The sequence below is a fragment of the Phyllostomus hastatus genome, unplaced genomic scaffold (assembly GCF_019186645.2).
Source record: "Phyllostomus hastatus isolate PE091 unplaced genomic scaffold, TTU_PhHast_1.1 phas_contig_1, whole genome shotgun sequence".
Classification (NCBI taxonomy): Eukaryota; Metazoa; Chordata; class Mammalia; order Chiroptera; family Phyllostomidae; genus Phyllostomus; species Phyllostomus hastatus.
In genome coordinates, this window is record NW_025333498.1 from 24001061 (window position 1) to 24017031 (window position 15971).

The 15971-nt window shown below is 36.2% G+C and overlaps 1 protein-coding gene across 2 annotated transcripts in view; it reads left to right on the forward strand.

Annotated features, from left to right (window-relative positions):
- GALNT3 (polypeptide N-acetylgalactosaminyltransferase 3) overlaps nt 1-14172 on the forward strand; it is a 67394-nt gene extending 53222 nt beyond the window's left edge. For both annotated transcript variants that reach the window (XM_045828624.1, XM_045828541.1), the window contains 4 exons: nt 6539-6670; nt 6868-6969; nt 11980-12132; nt 13071-14172. In XM_045828624.1, the coding sequence (XP_045684580.1) occupies nt 6539-6670; nt 6868-6969; nt 11980-12132; nt 13071-13193 (510 nt within the window). In that variant the 3' untranslated portion in view covers nt 13194-14172. The remainder of the gene's footprint in view (nt 1-6538; nt 6671-6867; nt 6970-11979; nt 12133-13070) is intronic.
- Nucleotides 14173-15971: the final 1799 nt, after the last annotated feature.

Genomic DNA, 15971 nt, shown 5'->3' on the forward strand with positions numbered 1-15971 from the left:
CTTATACTCTCTTTATTTTTTGGATTCTTTTCTATTCTTGTTATTCTGTATGGTTGTTTTTTGCTTCTTTATGTTCTAAATCATTGATTTAATTCTTGGCCTCATCTATTGCACTGTTGTTTTCCTGTAAATTGTTCTTTATTTCAATTAATGTACCCTTCATTTATGCCTGGCTCTTTTTTATACTGTTGAGGTCCTCACTAAGTTCCTTGAGCATCCTTATAAAGAGTGTTTTGAACTCTGCATTGATAGATTGCTTATCTCCATTTCCTTTAGGTTTTTTTCTGGAGTTTTGATCTGTTCTTTTTTCATTTGGGCCATATTTCTTTGTCTCCTCTCTTTGGCAGTCTCCCTGTGTTTGTTTTTATGTATTAGGTAGAGCTGCTTTGTCTCCGTGTCTTAGTAGTGTGGCCTAATATAGTAGGTGTCCTGTAGGGTCCAGTGGCACAGCCTTCCCTATCACCCAAGCTGGGTACACAAGGTGCACCCTTTGTGTGGGCTGAATACATCCTCCTCTCGTAGTTGAGCCTTGGCTGCTGTTGGCAGATCAATGGGAGGGATTTATTCAGGCCAGTCAGCTGCAAGGTCTGGCTATTACCACTGACCACCAACCTCCACCCTCTGTGGAGTATTATCTGTGAAGGGGCAAGGTGGTGGTGCTCCTATATGGTCTGTAGCTGTCCATTGGATGTGTTGGCCCTGGGGCTTCCTGGGTGGTGCAGGCCAAGGTCTGCCTTGATCTGCGTTTTGCCATGGGCACCCTGCCTGAGCTGTAAAGTAATCTGAGGTGGCTGCTACTTGTGCTGGGCTTGGAGATTCCCTGGTGAAGCCAGTTTTGACTATAATCTGACTGCCCCAATGCTCAATGAGCCATATGTTGCTTGTTTGATAGGATTTAGGAGCCAAGACCAGCCATTCTTATGGAAAAGCAGGTTGGGTAGGCCAGTAAATTGGGTGGGGTAGAACCTCTGTGGATCTCTAAGGTAACACAGTGTTAGCCAGATTGATGGAGTCTCAGATATGGCACCAGTTTACCAGTTCTGTGGGGGGAGGGCTCAGCAAAGGGGCAATGGCCTCTGCTTGCCCTGATTCCAGCCACTTCAGTCTCTCCCTGTATACTACTGGTTGCTTTTGCCCTTCAAGCTGCCACCCCAGTGCTGGAGCTCAAAGGGAGAGAGTTTGAGTAGGTGAGTCTATGTGTGGGTTCCCCAAGAGGAGCTTCTTAGGGCTCACGCAGCCTCCTCCACCAACTCAGTCCCCTCTGGTTTTCACAGCCAGAAGTTGTGGGGACTTACCATCCTGGCACTGGAATCCTGGCCTGGGGAGCTTGGTGTGGGTCTGGGACTCTTCCCTCCCAAGATCGCCCTCCTGAATTTTTATCATTATGGTGTGAGGCCAACCCATTCCATGTCCATGCCCCTCCTACTAGTCTGGATGGATATGGTTTCTTAAATTCTGTGGTTGTCAGACTTCCATTCCTCTCGATTTCATAGTTGTTAGATTTCAATTAAACTCAATTGTTGATGTTCCTGAGTGACGGTGGTTGTATATTTTAGTTATAATTTTGATATCATTGTGTGAAGAAGAGAGAGCAATGTCTGCCTACATCGCCATCTTGACCTGAAGCCTCTGTGTGTGTTTTTCAATCTGAGGTGGGTCTCTCGGAAGCAGAATATATATGGGTCTTGATGTGTTCTCATCCATTCAACAACCTTATGTGTTTTGATTGGAGCATTTAAGTCATTTATATTTAAGGTGATTATTGCTACATAATGTGTTCAGTGCCATTTTATTGTTAGACTATTTTCCTCTGTTTATTTCTTCTTTTTTTCTTCTTTCTTCTTAAAGCTAGCTCTTTAACATTTGTCACAGTACTGGTTTGGTGTTAACAAAGTCCTTTAGCTTTTTCTTGTCTGGGAAGCTCCTTATTTCTCCTTCAATTTGAAGTGATAGCCTTGCTGGGTAAAATAGCTTGATTGTAGTTCCTTGCTTTTCATCACCTTGAATATTTCATACCACACCCTTCTGGCCTGAAATGTTTCTGTTGAGAAGTCAGACACCAGTCTAATAGGTGCTCCCTTGTATGTAACTACCTGCTTTTCTTTTGCAGCTTTTAGGATCCTCTCATTGTCTTTAAGCCTTGTCGTTTTTATTATGATGTGTCTCGGTGTATGACTCTTTGGGTTCAACTTGTTTGGGATTCTCTGAGCTTCCTGAACTTGTGTATTTTGTTCCTTCACCAGATTAGGGAAGTTTTTGGTCATTATTTCTTTAAATAGGTTCTTAATCCCCTGCTCACTCTCCTCTCCTGATATTCCCATGATGCAGATGTTGTTATGCTTCTGTCCAAAATATTTAAGTTCTCCTCATTTTTTTAAGTTCTTTTTTGATTTTTGCTGTTCTGTCTTTGTGTATTTTTCTATCTTGTCTTCCAAATCACTGATTTGATCCTCTGCTTCATAAAACCTACCATTTATTTCTGCCAGTGTATTATTTATTTCCAAAATTATATTCTTTATTTTGACTGGTCCTTTTATGGTTTCTATGTCTTTTTTCATGCTGGTGAGTATCCTTATGATCATTATTCTAAACTCTATCTGATAAATTGCTTGTGTCCATTTCATCTAGTTCTTCTGGAGAATTCTCTTGTTCTTTCATTTGGGGTCTGTCTCTTTGTCTTCCCATTTTGGCTGCTTCTTTGCAATTTTTGCCTTAGTTGTTAAACTTATCAGTGATATAGTCTCAACCTGTAATCAGTAGACCACTTAAGTGTCACAGGGTAGGGCAGAGTAATTCTTGCCAGTGAGGCGATGCCACTTGGAGATGAGTGCTCTGCCTGACAAACATGGCTTCTGCAGTATGGGGAATGACTGAGGACAGGGATCCTGGTATCTGTCCCTTAAGTTCTCTCCCCAGAGCCACCAACCCCAGACTCTTCTCAAGCATCTCTAGTCCACTCTGCCTTCCTTTGGTCAGAGCCCAGGGTAAGTGGCTGTAAGCAAAATTTTGTGCGTTGGCCCTTTAAGAGGCTCTCTATGTGTCCAGTTGTCTCTCCCTGGTGGACAGAAACCCTGTTGCTTTTCACAGCTGAATGTTATCTGCGTTCCATCCCAGCTCTGGTGCTGTAAGCTGGGGAGGCTAGTTTGGGATTTAGACCCCACATTTCTCATAGGGAACCCTCCAACCATTAAAGTATCCCTCCAGAACTTCAGCTGCTGCATGTGGGAGGCCAGCCCCTGCTCTTGCACCTCCACCACACTCCCTTACACTCTTGTTTGGTGAAGTGGTTTCTTCTGTCTGTCCTTGGTTATAAGGCTTCTTTTCAGCTAGTGTTCAATTGATTATTCAGGACTATTTCTCCACAATTTAGTTGTGATTCCAGATTGGTCCTGGGAGGATAGTGTAGTTTCCACTTACTCTTCTGTCATCTTGGATCCTGTATGAAATATTTTAAAAAGCTTTTTTTGAAGCTGTGTTTTATTTTAATTCTTAAAATATATAACTATAATACCAGTTTAATATTTTTAAGGAAAACTGAGTAAACTTTTAAAAAAATTAGGCATTCTACTTGGTATCCTTTTTACTGTTGGAAGCCATTTAGTGTTGTAACTGCCTTGGTTCAACCAATTCTCTTCTCTGTCCTTCCCTGCCTCAAGAGAGGAAATACTTGCCTGCCTCCTAGAATAGCTGTGAAGTAAGGAAATAAGTGCCTACAAATATGGTACTGTTTATTTTTATTGTCCTGTTTTAGATTAAAGTTCTGCAAAAACATGGTGCCTAGTATATGAGAAATGAGATTTAATAGTTTTAATATTGGATGTGGTAAATTAACTAGACAATTTAAGAATATGCTTCAGTGAATGGTACCCAAGTCTCTTTATAAAAAAACAATGCTGATTTGTGGAAAAGGGTTGTATATTGGGCTATAAGGGCATCAACATATGGACTGTTATAAAGATATGGTTACCCCTTTTAAAATATATATATATTTTATTGATATGCTACAGTTGTCCCAGTTTTTCCCCCATTGTCTCCCTCCACATCATACCCCGCTTCCCTCCAGCAATCCATCCCTTAGTTCATGTCCATTGGGCATGCATGTAAGTTCTTCACCTTTTCTTTGGCCTCCAGTATCTCCAAGTAACATTCAATATGATGCAAAGTCAGAGAGCGCTGCCGGGTTATATTGCTATCTTTTTCCAAAGGCCACCAAGACAAATTGGGCAGGTTGTATACTGCTGAAGGGTACTTGGCTAAGCAGGCAAGTGAGCAATAAATACAGTTTATGTTCTCTTGTTACCCACAAAGAAGAGAGTCAACAAGCAAACTCCTGTTTTTACCAGAGGACAAATAGATTTATGTTGTAAAATGCATAAGCTAGGCAAAAGTCCTTATAGAGTTTTATACTTTTTGTTGAAACACCTGGGTTTAAGACTTTGAAGTTGTCAGGGAAAACATTTTCTGTAGTTGAGCTGAAAGGCTTGAGGATTTACCTTTTCATAGATCTATATAGCAGATGTATAGGGTGGGGCAAAAGTAGGTGATTCCTTTTGGGTATTTGTGAGTATGCAAAAGAGCTTATTCTTGTATTATTATTTATTAATTATTGTATTATTTTTCCATATGAGTAACAGTAAACCTACTTTTGCCTCACCTTGCTAAGGGAGCTCAGAACACTCTGTGGGGAGAGGATACTTTGGATAACCATGAGCTGAAGAATGAAATTGGAACCTTATCTGATACCACAAAAATGAACTCATAATGGATAAAAGAGTTAAACATAATGTCCCCAACTGTAAAACTTCTACAAGAAACCATAGAGAAAAAACTTTTTGACACAGATCTCAGAAGCAATTTCTGGATATGACACCACAAGCAGAAGCAACAAGAGCAAACATAAAGAAGTGAGGCCACATCAAACTGAAAGCCTTCTGCACAGCAAAAGAAACCCCCAGCAGAGTGAATGGGAGAAATATTTGCAAACTGTATATTTGATAAGGGGTTAAGACCAAATATATATATATATATATATATATATAAAGAACTCATAGGAATCAACAGCAATAACACCCAAACAGCCCAATTAAAAAATAAGTAGTCCCTCTAAATATTCAGGACAATTGAATAAACAGTTTTCCAAAAAGACAAGCAAATGGCCAACAGGTACATGAAAAAGTGCTCAAAATCACTAATTATCAGGAAAATGCAAATCAGACTATAATGAGCTGTCAGTTCACATCTGTCACAATGGCACCATCAAAAAGATGAGATACCAAGTTTGGCAAAGGTGTGGAGAAAAGGGAACCCTTGTGTACTGTTGGTGGGAATATAAATTGATATAGTCTCTATGAAACAGTATGAAGGCTTCTCAAAAAATTAAAAATATAAATACCATATGATACAGCAGTGCCACTCTGGGTACATAGCAAAAAGAAATAAAAACAGGCTACCAAACAGATACCTGCAATCCCTTGTTCATTGCAGCATTATTTTTAAATTGAATTTATTTGAGTAACATTGATTAATAACATAATTTTCAGGTGTAAAATTCTATAATACATCATTTGTATAGTACATCATGTACTCACCACCCAAGTACTAGTTTCCTTCCATCACTATATATATATCATCCCCTTTACCCTCTTCATCCTCCCCCCAGCCCCATTCCTTTTTGGTAACCACCATACTATCTTCTGTGTCTATGAGTTTGTTTTGTGTGTTGCTTTCAGTCTTATATCCCATGTGAATGAAATCATATGGTTTTTGTTCTTTTCTGTCCTATTTATTTCACTTAGTATGATACTCTCAAGATCCATCCATATTGTTGCAAATGACAATATTTCTTAATTTTTTTATGGTTAAGAAGTATTCCATTACATATAGTAATATAATTTTCTTTAATTATTTTCTACAGACTAAATTCCTTTCTAGCTTAATAATGATTTTTATTAAGTTGTTTAGTCCCTTAAAGGAAATAAAATGCAATTGATTAAAAACTTGCCTTTTTTCTACCAATATGGTGTTACTGTTAGGATATTATTAGAAAAGTAATGGAAGTAAGAAGTTAGAAGTAAGCTACACTCATAAAACTAGAAAAAATTATTCCCAACTGTTTTTTTATGGTCTTGACTAGAAAAAAAGATATTACATTATGTGTTGTCCTTTCTCTAACCCTGCTTTTTCACACCTCACTTTACAGATCATTTTTAGGATCAATTTAAATGCTCCCACTACCATTTCTTTGCTCATAGCATTTTGCCACTGATCTTTGTCCCATGGGGAAGGTTTGTGGTGCAAAGGAGTAGAACTACACATTGTCGGCACCACAGTGCTACCTGACTCTCTTTGAAACCAGAAATGAACAGGCAGGCATAATTGTTGCCTAAATGAACAGCGAGTGCTATTAAATTTTGCCTTCTATTTAGACCAGGAATATTTTTAATACCTAAAGATAAATACAAATAGTAGCATTTGGGGTGTTTTACCAACGCTGTTTTGAATAAGCCTTCTCTTCTCTTCACTTGTCATCTTTCTCTAGAAATCATTTGGTGATCTCTCAAAAAGATTTGAAATAAAGCACCGCCTTCAATGTAAAAATTTTACATGGTATCTGAACAATATTTACCCAGAAGCATATGTGCCAGACCTTAGTCCTGTTATATCTGGATATGTGAGTATTTTTCTCTTCTTTATTTGGTATACTCCTTGCCACCAACATGTGGTTCAGGGAAAATTGCTGAAATACTTTCTGGTTGTTTTCTTTTGAGATTTTGCAATGTTATTATTTACAGTACTTCTTGAAATCAATTGAAGAAATATATAAGCCACATAGACTTAAAAAAATATAACTTGAAAATTTTTCTTTAGATTAAAAGCTCTGGTCAGCCTTTATGTCTGGATGTTGGAGAAAATAATCAAGGAGGCAAGCCATTGATTCTGTATACATGTCATGGACTTGGGGGAAACCAGGTGAGCACCGCATTAAACATCTTCCCTTCTCAGTAGTACTTACAACACAAGTGACTTGTCACATATTTTTCAGAAGTCCTAAATGAGTTTTACATTCAGGTAAATGGGTGTGTGAAATGTTTTTAGATTAAGTTTGACAATTTATATTAAAGTTGTAGGGTGCCTTATTTTGTTTTCACTCTGGCTGTAAAAACAGTTTGAAGTTGCTTACCTACTCAGTAGAAAGGCAAATGAGAAAGTAATAGAATAATGCCTTTTGAAATAAAAAAAAAATGAGATCTTTTATGTGGAATTTTGATATTGTGTGACTATTGGCATGGTGATGTTGCAAAATTATATTACATAAAAGGCTGTATTTAACTGGATTCAATGGCAAATTACATCATGTTAATACCAAAAGAATAGCATTATAAGTTATTTCAGTGGTTCATAGTAAATGTTCTGAAAAACAGATATGTTCACAATTCTCTGTGATTGATGACATCTCTGCCTGTTACATCTCTGCCTGTTACCACTTTTTGACTATTTTTATTGATTTAGATTCAAATGTCACTATTTGGCCTACTATGGGTAGAGAGCATATTAAAATATTATTTTGAGTTTTTTACCTTTCTTTCCTGGCCTTTTACAAGTGAATTCCTGGAATGATTAGACTCTCTTTTATTTATTAATTCAGCAAATTCATGGAGGGACCCCTGCATGTCAGATACTCTACTGGGTTTAAGAAATTTCAATTCTGATTCCTTCAGGAAACCTGTATTTCAAAACCAGTGGTTACAGCCAGGATGATGAGGTCTGGGATAAAGTGTTCAGAGTGCTCTGCGGGTGTGAAGAAGGGCATCTGAATTAGACTAGGTGTCCATACATTTCTGGGGGGAAAGATGACATTAGAAACCATGTTTGGAAAGGTACACAGGAGTTAGTGAGGTGGCTAGTGGACATGAGAATGGAGCAAGAAGACTGTGAAGAAAGGTGTACGAAGGAGAAGAACTGGTATGTCCTCCTACCCAGGGGAATTGTAGGTATTTTGATATAGAGTCCAAGATGTATATGGAGGATTTTCACAATATTAAATACCATGTTGTATTTTAACAGGGTGGGGCTTTGATGATGTCAGTTTTAAGAAAAAAGGACTCCACTCTAAGGGTCCATGTATACCCTGGTCCATGTTCTTCCATGCTTTTTCCTATCCATTAGCCCCATCATAATCATTTCCAATCCGTATTCATCCAAACCAATCAATCAACTAAGGACAGATGATTCAGCCAGAGCTAGTGAACAAAATGTATTGCTGAAAGGTTAAGTGTAATTCTGAAATGGGATAGAGATACACACACTGTGTGTGTGTGTGTGTGTGTGTGTGTGTGTATACATATATATGTATGTATATATGTGTGTATGTATATATGCATACTTTAAAAATTTCCTTTCTGTCTATATATTAGAAGGAAAAATAATTTATAAATATTTGCATTCTTTCAGAAATAACACTGGACTATGCTAATAAAAGGTTTTGAGCAATGAGAAATATTTTCTCAGTAGTAAAAATCTTATCACTACATGTAAAGTCTTATTCATTTCTCTCAGGCTTTTTCTAGCATTACATTTATTTTTATCATAAAAGTTGAAGATATATTTATACATTGCTTTATCTTTACACATTGTTCTTATCATTGCCATAAAGATGTTTTCACAGTTTTGTCTCTGGAGAAATAATTCACCTATTCTCCCAGCAATATTTGTATAGAGTATAATGTAACTTGCACTGTTACAGCACTGAAAAAGACAAAGTCTCTGATGTGGTGGGCCTAGAAGGGAAGGAAAAAAGTAACTATGTAAGTTTGGGTATGAAGAAAAATGAAGCAGGTTAGGGGGAAAATGTGTCTGTGTGTTGGGGAGTAATTTTCAAGGTTCAGGAAGACCTGTTTGAGAACATAACCCTTAGAGTGGAGTCCTGAAGCAGTTGGGAGAGGAATCCAGGAGAGTGTCCTGGCAAAGGGAGTGCAAGGCCAGAGGCCCAGGGGCGGGGATGCAGAGCATGCAAAAGCCAGTGTGACTGGAGCCAGAGTGGCCCAGGAAGAGAAGAGTGGGAAGTGAGGTCAGCGACACCAGAAAGGGTCCTGCCCTATAGGCTTTGCAGGCCTCGTGAAAGAACCAGGATTTATTTCTGTGACAGAAGCCCTCTTAGGGCTTTAAGCAAGAGAATAATAATTTCTGGTTTATATTAAAAAAATGACTCTGGCTTCTGTCACCTTAATATAGCCATAGATTTTATTTTGATTTATTTCCTTTAAATTTATTTTCAATCAAGCCTTGCATTTAAACTACTTCATGAATTTTAGTTTTGAGTGCTAAACATTTTTGAGATATTATTTAACTTAACCAGTTCCTCATGTTCTTTTGTACTGTTTTGACCAGATAATGACATTTTTATAACATAAATCTTCATTGTAACCGTATTTGTATATGATGAATAAAAATAGTTTGATAATGTGACTAAATTGACAAAGAAACTGTGCACTGCAGTCTAAGTCATTATGGCTTTTTTTTTAAATATTCTTTTTTCTAATTTTTTTAAAAAGATTTTTAAAAATTTATTTTTAGAGAGGGAAGGGAGGGAGAGAGAGAGAGAGAGAGAGAAACATCAATGTGTGTTTGCTGGGGGCTGTGGCATGCAACCCAGGCATGTGCTCTGACTGGGAATCGAACCTGCAACATTTTGGTTCGCAGCCCACGCTCAATCCACTAAGCTACGCCAGCCAGGGCTAGTCATTATGGCTTTTTAACACAATGTATTGCTTTTTTCACTTCTAAGCTATGTTTACTCAGTGTTCTCAGCTAGCTAATAATGTACTCTTTATTTTACCTAAATATCTTCAACAATTTTATATTCCATATAACATCCTTTTTAATGATATTTTAAAAAATAATATGAGTAAAGTAAAATACAAGACAGCTTTTCTTATCATCTTTGAAATCATATTTTTCTTAAAAATGTGTAGCCAGAGTGCTGTTTTCATGACCTAAACCTGTTTTCTTTCAATATTTTCATCTGAAGAGCTATGAGTTATAAAAATGGCCGACATTGTATTTGTGGAAGCAGATAAATTAAGCATGAGACTGAGACCAAGGGAACCCAAGATTAATTCAGCTAGTGTTTGTAGGGTGTCTACTGTAATACACATAATGAGCTTCAAAAAGTCTCTGCCTAGGACATAGTAAGGGCTCAATAAATATTAGTGTTAAGACTAATTGTTTTATTACTGAAAATCAATTATATTCAGTTATTTAACTTTGATATGTCAACATCATGAAATCTTTGATTTGTGATGAATGTCAGTACTAGTTACATTGTCTGACTTTGGTGTGTGGTGAAGCCAGCTAGCTACACTCACAATTCCTCAACAACAGTAAAAGTTGTCCCTAGTGGACAAAAGTTGTCCCTGGGGGCCCTGGAAAGGGTGTAATGTGGAGCAGCAGAACAAATTCTGGGAAAACTAAAACAAGAAGGTAATATTTGAATTGGCCCCTTGAAGAATAAAATGTAGCCAGACCGAAGGATCCAGAAGGATATTCCAGGTAGAACACAATAAAGCAAAGTCTCAGGGTTATAGATACACATGTTCTGCATGGTGGAATTGTGTGAAAGGAGCATAGGATGTAATTGGGGCGATAGTTGATAAAAGATTGAAAATGGAAGTTTTGTGTACCAATTAAGGAGTGTAGACTTAATCTTAGTAACAGAGTGACTCACTTTATCAGGGGATGTCGGGGATCAAATAAATGTCATAAAAGACGAAGAGGGAATTCAAACAGAGTGAGTTTCCCTTTACTCAAGCAGCAGAGAGAACTGAAGTATAGGAGCAGAAGTTGGAAATAACTGGAGGTATTGCAGTAGAGACTCAGAGTACCTGAACAACAGAAGTGAGGATATGGAAGTAAAGATGGGTGGGATGGTTACATCTGAGAGGAAAATTCAGTAGGACCAAGGGACTAATTAATCAAACATACAGGGAGAAAGAAACATCAATAATAGTAGTAATAGCTTAAATATATTGAATGCCTACCACGAACCAGTTATTGTTGTGATTTGCATGTATTCACACAATTCTCTTTATAACCCTGGCAGGAGTGTTCAACCCATAGGCAGTGGGCCACATACAGCTCAGGATGGCTATGAATGTGACTACACAAAATCGTATATCTACTTAAAAACCTTTTTTTTTTTTGCTCATCAGTTTTCATTAGTGTTTCTGTATTTAATGTGTAGCCCAAGGCAATATGGCCCAGGGACGCTAAAAGGTTGGACACCCCTGCAAGGAGTATGAGCTATTAAATTAGCCATTTTACAGGCAAGGAAACTGAGGCATGGAGATTACCCCCCCTCTTTTTTTTCTAATCCTCACCTGAGGATATGTTTATTGATTTTAGAGAGAGAGGAGGGGAGAGAGAGAGAAACATTGATCGGTTGCCTCCCATACGCATCCCCACCGGGGACTGAACCCGCAACCTAGGTATGTTCCCTGACCAGGAATTGAACCCATGACCTATGGAATGACACTGCAACCACCTGAACCACCCAGCCAGGGCAAGATTAGTCCTTTTAAATGTTCCTATTTAAATATAAATGTCAGGAATTGAGATGAATAAGAGAGAAGGAACATTTGTGGAGAAGGAGACAGTTACTATGCTTGCTAGAGCTTTCTAAGCTCTTTTCTATGGAGTACCTGTCCCAGCCTCTATCCCACCTAACTTATAATTTCTGATATTGGAAGATAATAACTTTGTAATTAAGTATCTATCTTTTGGTAATAAGCTGGAAAAAGTTTATAGTATCTTCTATGATAAAAACTCAGCTTATGTTTCTGATACCAATTTTTATTATATTATTTTGTTGAAGTAGACATGACTGCATTATTCAGTAAGTTGCCGCTTTTTTTTATTGGACTGTTATTTTGCAACTGAACATATAGGGTGCTTTTGTCAGTAATAGCATTCTTTCTTTCACAGTACTTTGAGTATTCTGCTCAACATGAAATTCGACATAACATCCAGAAGGAATTATGTCTCCATGCTGCTCAAGGTCTTGTTCAACTGAATGCATGTACCTACAAAGGTCGCAAGACAGTTGCCACTGGAGAGCAGATATGGGAGATCCGAAAGGTACCTCAGTGCAATGAATTCACCCCTTTATGTAATTACTATTTTGAACAGAGCTAATTGCTTACCTGGGAAAAGGCATGAAACACTTTTTATTAATGTTAGCCATCAAAATTTCTCAGCTTCTGTTAACTTTGTTATTGTTTGTCTACGCATGTGATAAAAGAGCATATATCTATGAACTAAAACCTCTTAGAAACAAAGTAATTGGAAAGTTGCTTAGTTAAAGCATGGTTTATGCAGATCAACACTTCTGTGAATTAGTAATAACTGTTGCCCATATTTGTGTTTTTACGTTTCTTATAATGCTTCTTGTAGTAGACATTTCTTTTCTTGGCAGAGAGAAAAGAAAATCATTATTTTTTTCTTACCTGAAGTGCTTAACTTTTTCCTTCCCTGTTTTAGTGCTTTTGTGAACCTAGAACTGAGAAAATATATAAAAGTTCTTTTCTCTTTTTAAAAATATATTTTAAGGCTTAGCTGGAACCTAGTAATTCTTACCTGAAAATTGTTTTGTATAATGCAAGCACACTATAAAACTGACTTTTATGACTTACTCTTTTTAAAAGTTTGTTACTTTTGGATGCATGGATGTGTGTTTTATGTACACACATATACACACATGGATGTGTGTTTTATATATACACATATGTATATAAAAATGACATGTTGTTTAAAAATTGGATTGAGACCTTGCTCTGTACAGCTCTCTTTGTTTATATAATACCTTATGTAGTGGAATAAATGGTGTTGTTCACACCAGAAATGTACAAGATTTCATCAGACATAGTTGATCTTAGAATGATAACCTGTTAAGGATGGTATATATTTGGTGTACAGGTTCCCCTTTAGCTTCAATGAGACCATAAAGTAATTTTCATATTTATCAGTTAACTATAAGTTTTGAAACTTAATGTCTGTTGTCTTTCCTTTTATTCTAGGATCAACTTCTATATAACCCATTCTTAAAAATGTGCCTTTCAGCAAATGGAGAGCATCCAAGCTTGGTGTCATGCAATCCATCAGATCCTCTCCAAAAATGGATTTTTAGCCAAAATGATTAAGTGTTCCTTAAAATTAAGGAGTTGAAAAAGGAGATATTTTTTCTCATAAAACTGTGACTAGGCATACACTGTAGTTTTGAAAATTATGCAAAAGCAGCTAATTGTAACTTATTCCAAGTGCATTTTTCTTATTTATATCTTACAATGTCTCTGTAGCATCACTACAGAAATCCTTTGTCTCCATTTCAAAGCACAGTGATTAATAATACCAAAGACTAGTTTAAAATGTCCAGATGTAGAGAAAGAGATGTTTACAGTATGATGAAAATAATTTTCTAAGTAAAGTGCTGTTTATGTGTTTTGCACACTTGAGGATATGCATAGGTGCATCCACACACTCACAACTTAAAATATTACTTCTAGTTTTGGGGGGGGAAGGGAGAAAGATTTGATACTGTATTTTTTTAACTACATAGAAATGGATCAATGAAGGTCAAACATTGGCTTTTGTATACAAACCAGGAAATTTTTATAGATCTAAAATTTATTACGTGAAAATGCAGGTAAACTTTTTTTGCCTTTTCTTTACCTATTTGTCAACATGGAATTAAATGAATATAAAAAAGACTATTTTTAACACTATAATTTCTTGGAAAATTTTAAATTGTTTTTTAGTCTGAAGACCACTTGACTTGAAGCACTTAAGTCTTTCTTAAAAGGCTTTCCTTAAGTAACAATACTGTGTTTTCCCAAAGAAATTTAAAATATGTTATAACTTACTATCTGTTGAAAGATGTATTTTTCCTTTCTGCTAGTCTTTTTTCTTACCAAAATTTATTAATCTTGAATGTTTGTGAAATTGAATTTTAAATGCAGACCACTTGACTCATTTAAAACTAAATTTTATTTGTTACTGATTTAATTCAATGTGTTACTGTTCAGTTAACAGATTGTCTTTGTAATGACTTTTACTTTTACCAAAAAAACCTAATTTCTCTCTATGTGGAAAACACAATAAAACAAATCCTTATAATTGTAATCATTGGATTTAAGTGTTTTTCTCTTTTGGATAAAACATATCATTGATAATAGGTGGGGGATCCACGCATTTTGTATCCTGAATTTCTAAGCACTTACTGTAGAGCCATCGGATATTTCTTAGAAAAAATTCAAACATTTGAGACCATGGCATAAAAAATGGGGAATGGAGAGGATTCCATGTTAGATGTTTAGAAAATTTTCTACTAATTTCTGATAAATTTCCTTGAACGTCTGGTAGGGTCAATTTTTTTAAAAATTGTGATGCTTATTTAAGAGATTTAGCACTTTTTTCTTTTTGGCCATTTTATATATAGATCTCTTATATTCTTATTTCATAAGTAAAATATGTTTGGCTTCATGTTTTAAACCGAGCAGAACTCAGGTGTCCAAAGAAAATGTTTAAATTATTGGTCCCATCTTCTCATTATTTGTAACTTTGAAGTTATATCTTTAAAACCCTACATTCTTTCATTTATTACAATGCCAACTTTTATTTCAATTCAAGTACCATTTATTGTGTGTCTAACTTTGTGACAAGTTATGGTGGTCACAGTAAGACATTGCCTTTGAGCTTAGGACTTATGGAACAGAAAGAAAGACAAATAATTTTGAAATAGTATAATGAATGACATTATGATGTTATATTTCATGATGTAGATGACTGCTCATTATACATATTTGATATTTCTTTAATAAGTAAAGATTTTTCTTTAGTACTATAGCATACTAATATGTATTGTGAAATATATACTAGTACCCACTTCCATGTACAACTTCTGTATCTCAGTTTGTTACTCTAGAGCAGTGATTTGTAACCAGTGTGCCGCAAGAATTTTTAAAACATCCAGTACCTGACTATTTAATCAGGGCACTGACCTCTCTTCCCTGAGGTTGTCAAATAAAAAAAAATGACAACAGCCAACACAGTAGCCATCTGGTGTGAATGAATCAAAATTAAACCTATTTTTGTCAGATCAGCAGAAAAATATATTTTTTGATGTACTGCAGAATTTTTGTAATTCATTTATGTGTGCCATGAGATGAAAAAAGTTGAACATTGCTGGTCTATAGTGAACATCCATGAGGAAATATTGCTTTTAGAATTTATTATATCTCACAGTAAAAAACAAAATAAAATAAAACAAATCTCAGATATTTTACAAGTGAACATAAGTAAAACATATGAAAAAAAACCCTGAGTGCCCTCTGTGTATTAGTCACATGTTGTCACGTCGAAAGCCAAACAAAATCTGTTTAGATTAATTAGGTTGATTATACTATGACTGTGTTAAATGCATTCAAAAGGAGAGTTCTTCTTCCTGCATTTAGGAGGCTGAGACTGTTGCTCAAGTGTCTGAAGGGATTTGTCTTTCGGGTCAGGTAGTATCTTTTGAATGTCTGAGTTTTGAAACAGTGCTAAGAGGAAGTTATTTATGAAGCCTGGCTGACATCCACTTGAGATATTTGAATGTACTCAAGTGTGAAATTGTGGAACTCTTGCTCAGTTTGAAACTACCATGGCAAATGCTGCAGAAGACCTGACATGACTTTTTTCTAGAGGACCAAGTCCCAAGAACTCTAGATTGATAACCTATACTGCCAAGCCCACTGGGTCAACCCAGTGAGTATGCTCATTGAAAACTGGCATGTGACCACACGATTTAACTAGATACTTTGAAAGTCATAAAAATATCCACGCAAAAGGTAGGGGAACTGCTACTTCTGAGAAAACAAGGTTGAATACTTTGGGAAAACTAGAAGAATATTAAATTATTTTTTTAAATGAGGCTAAATTAT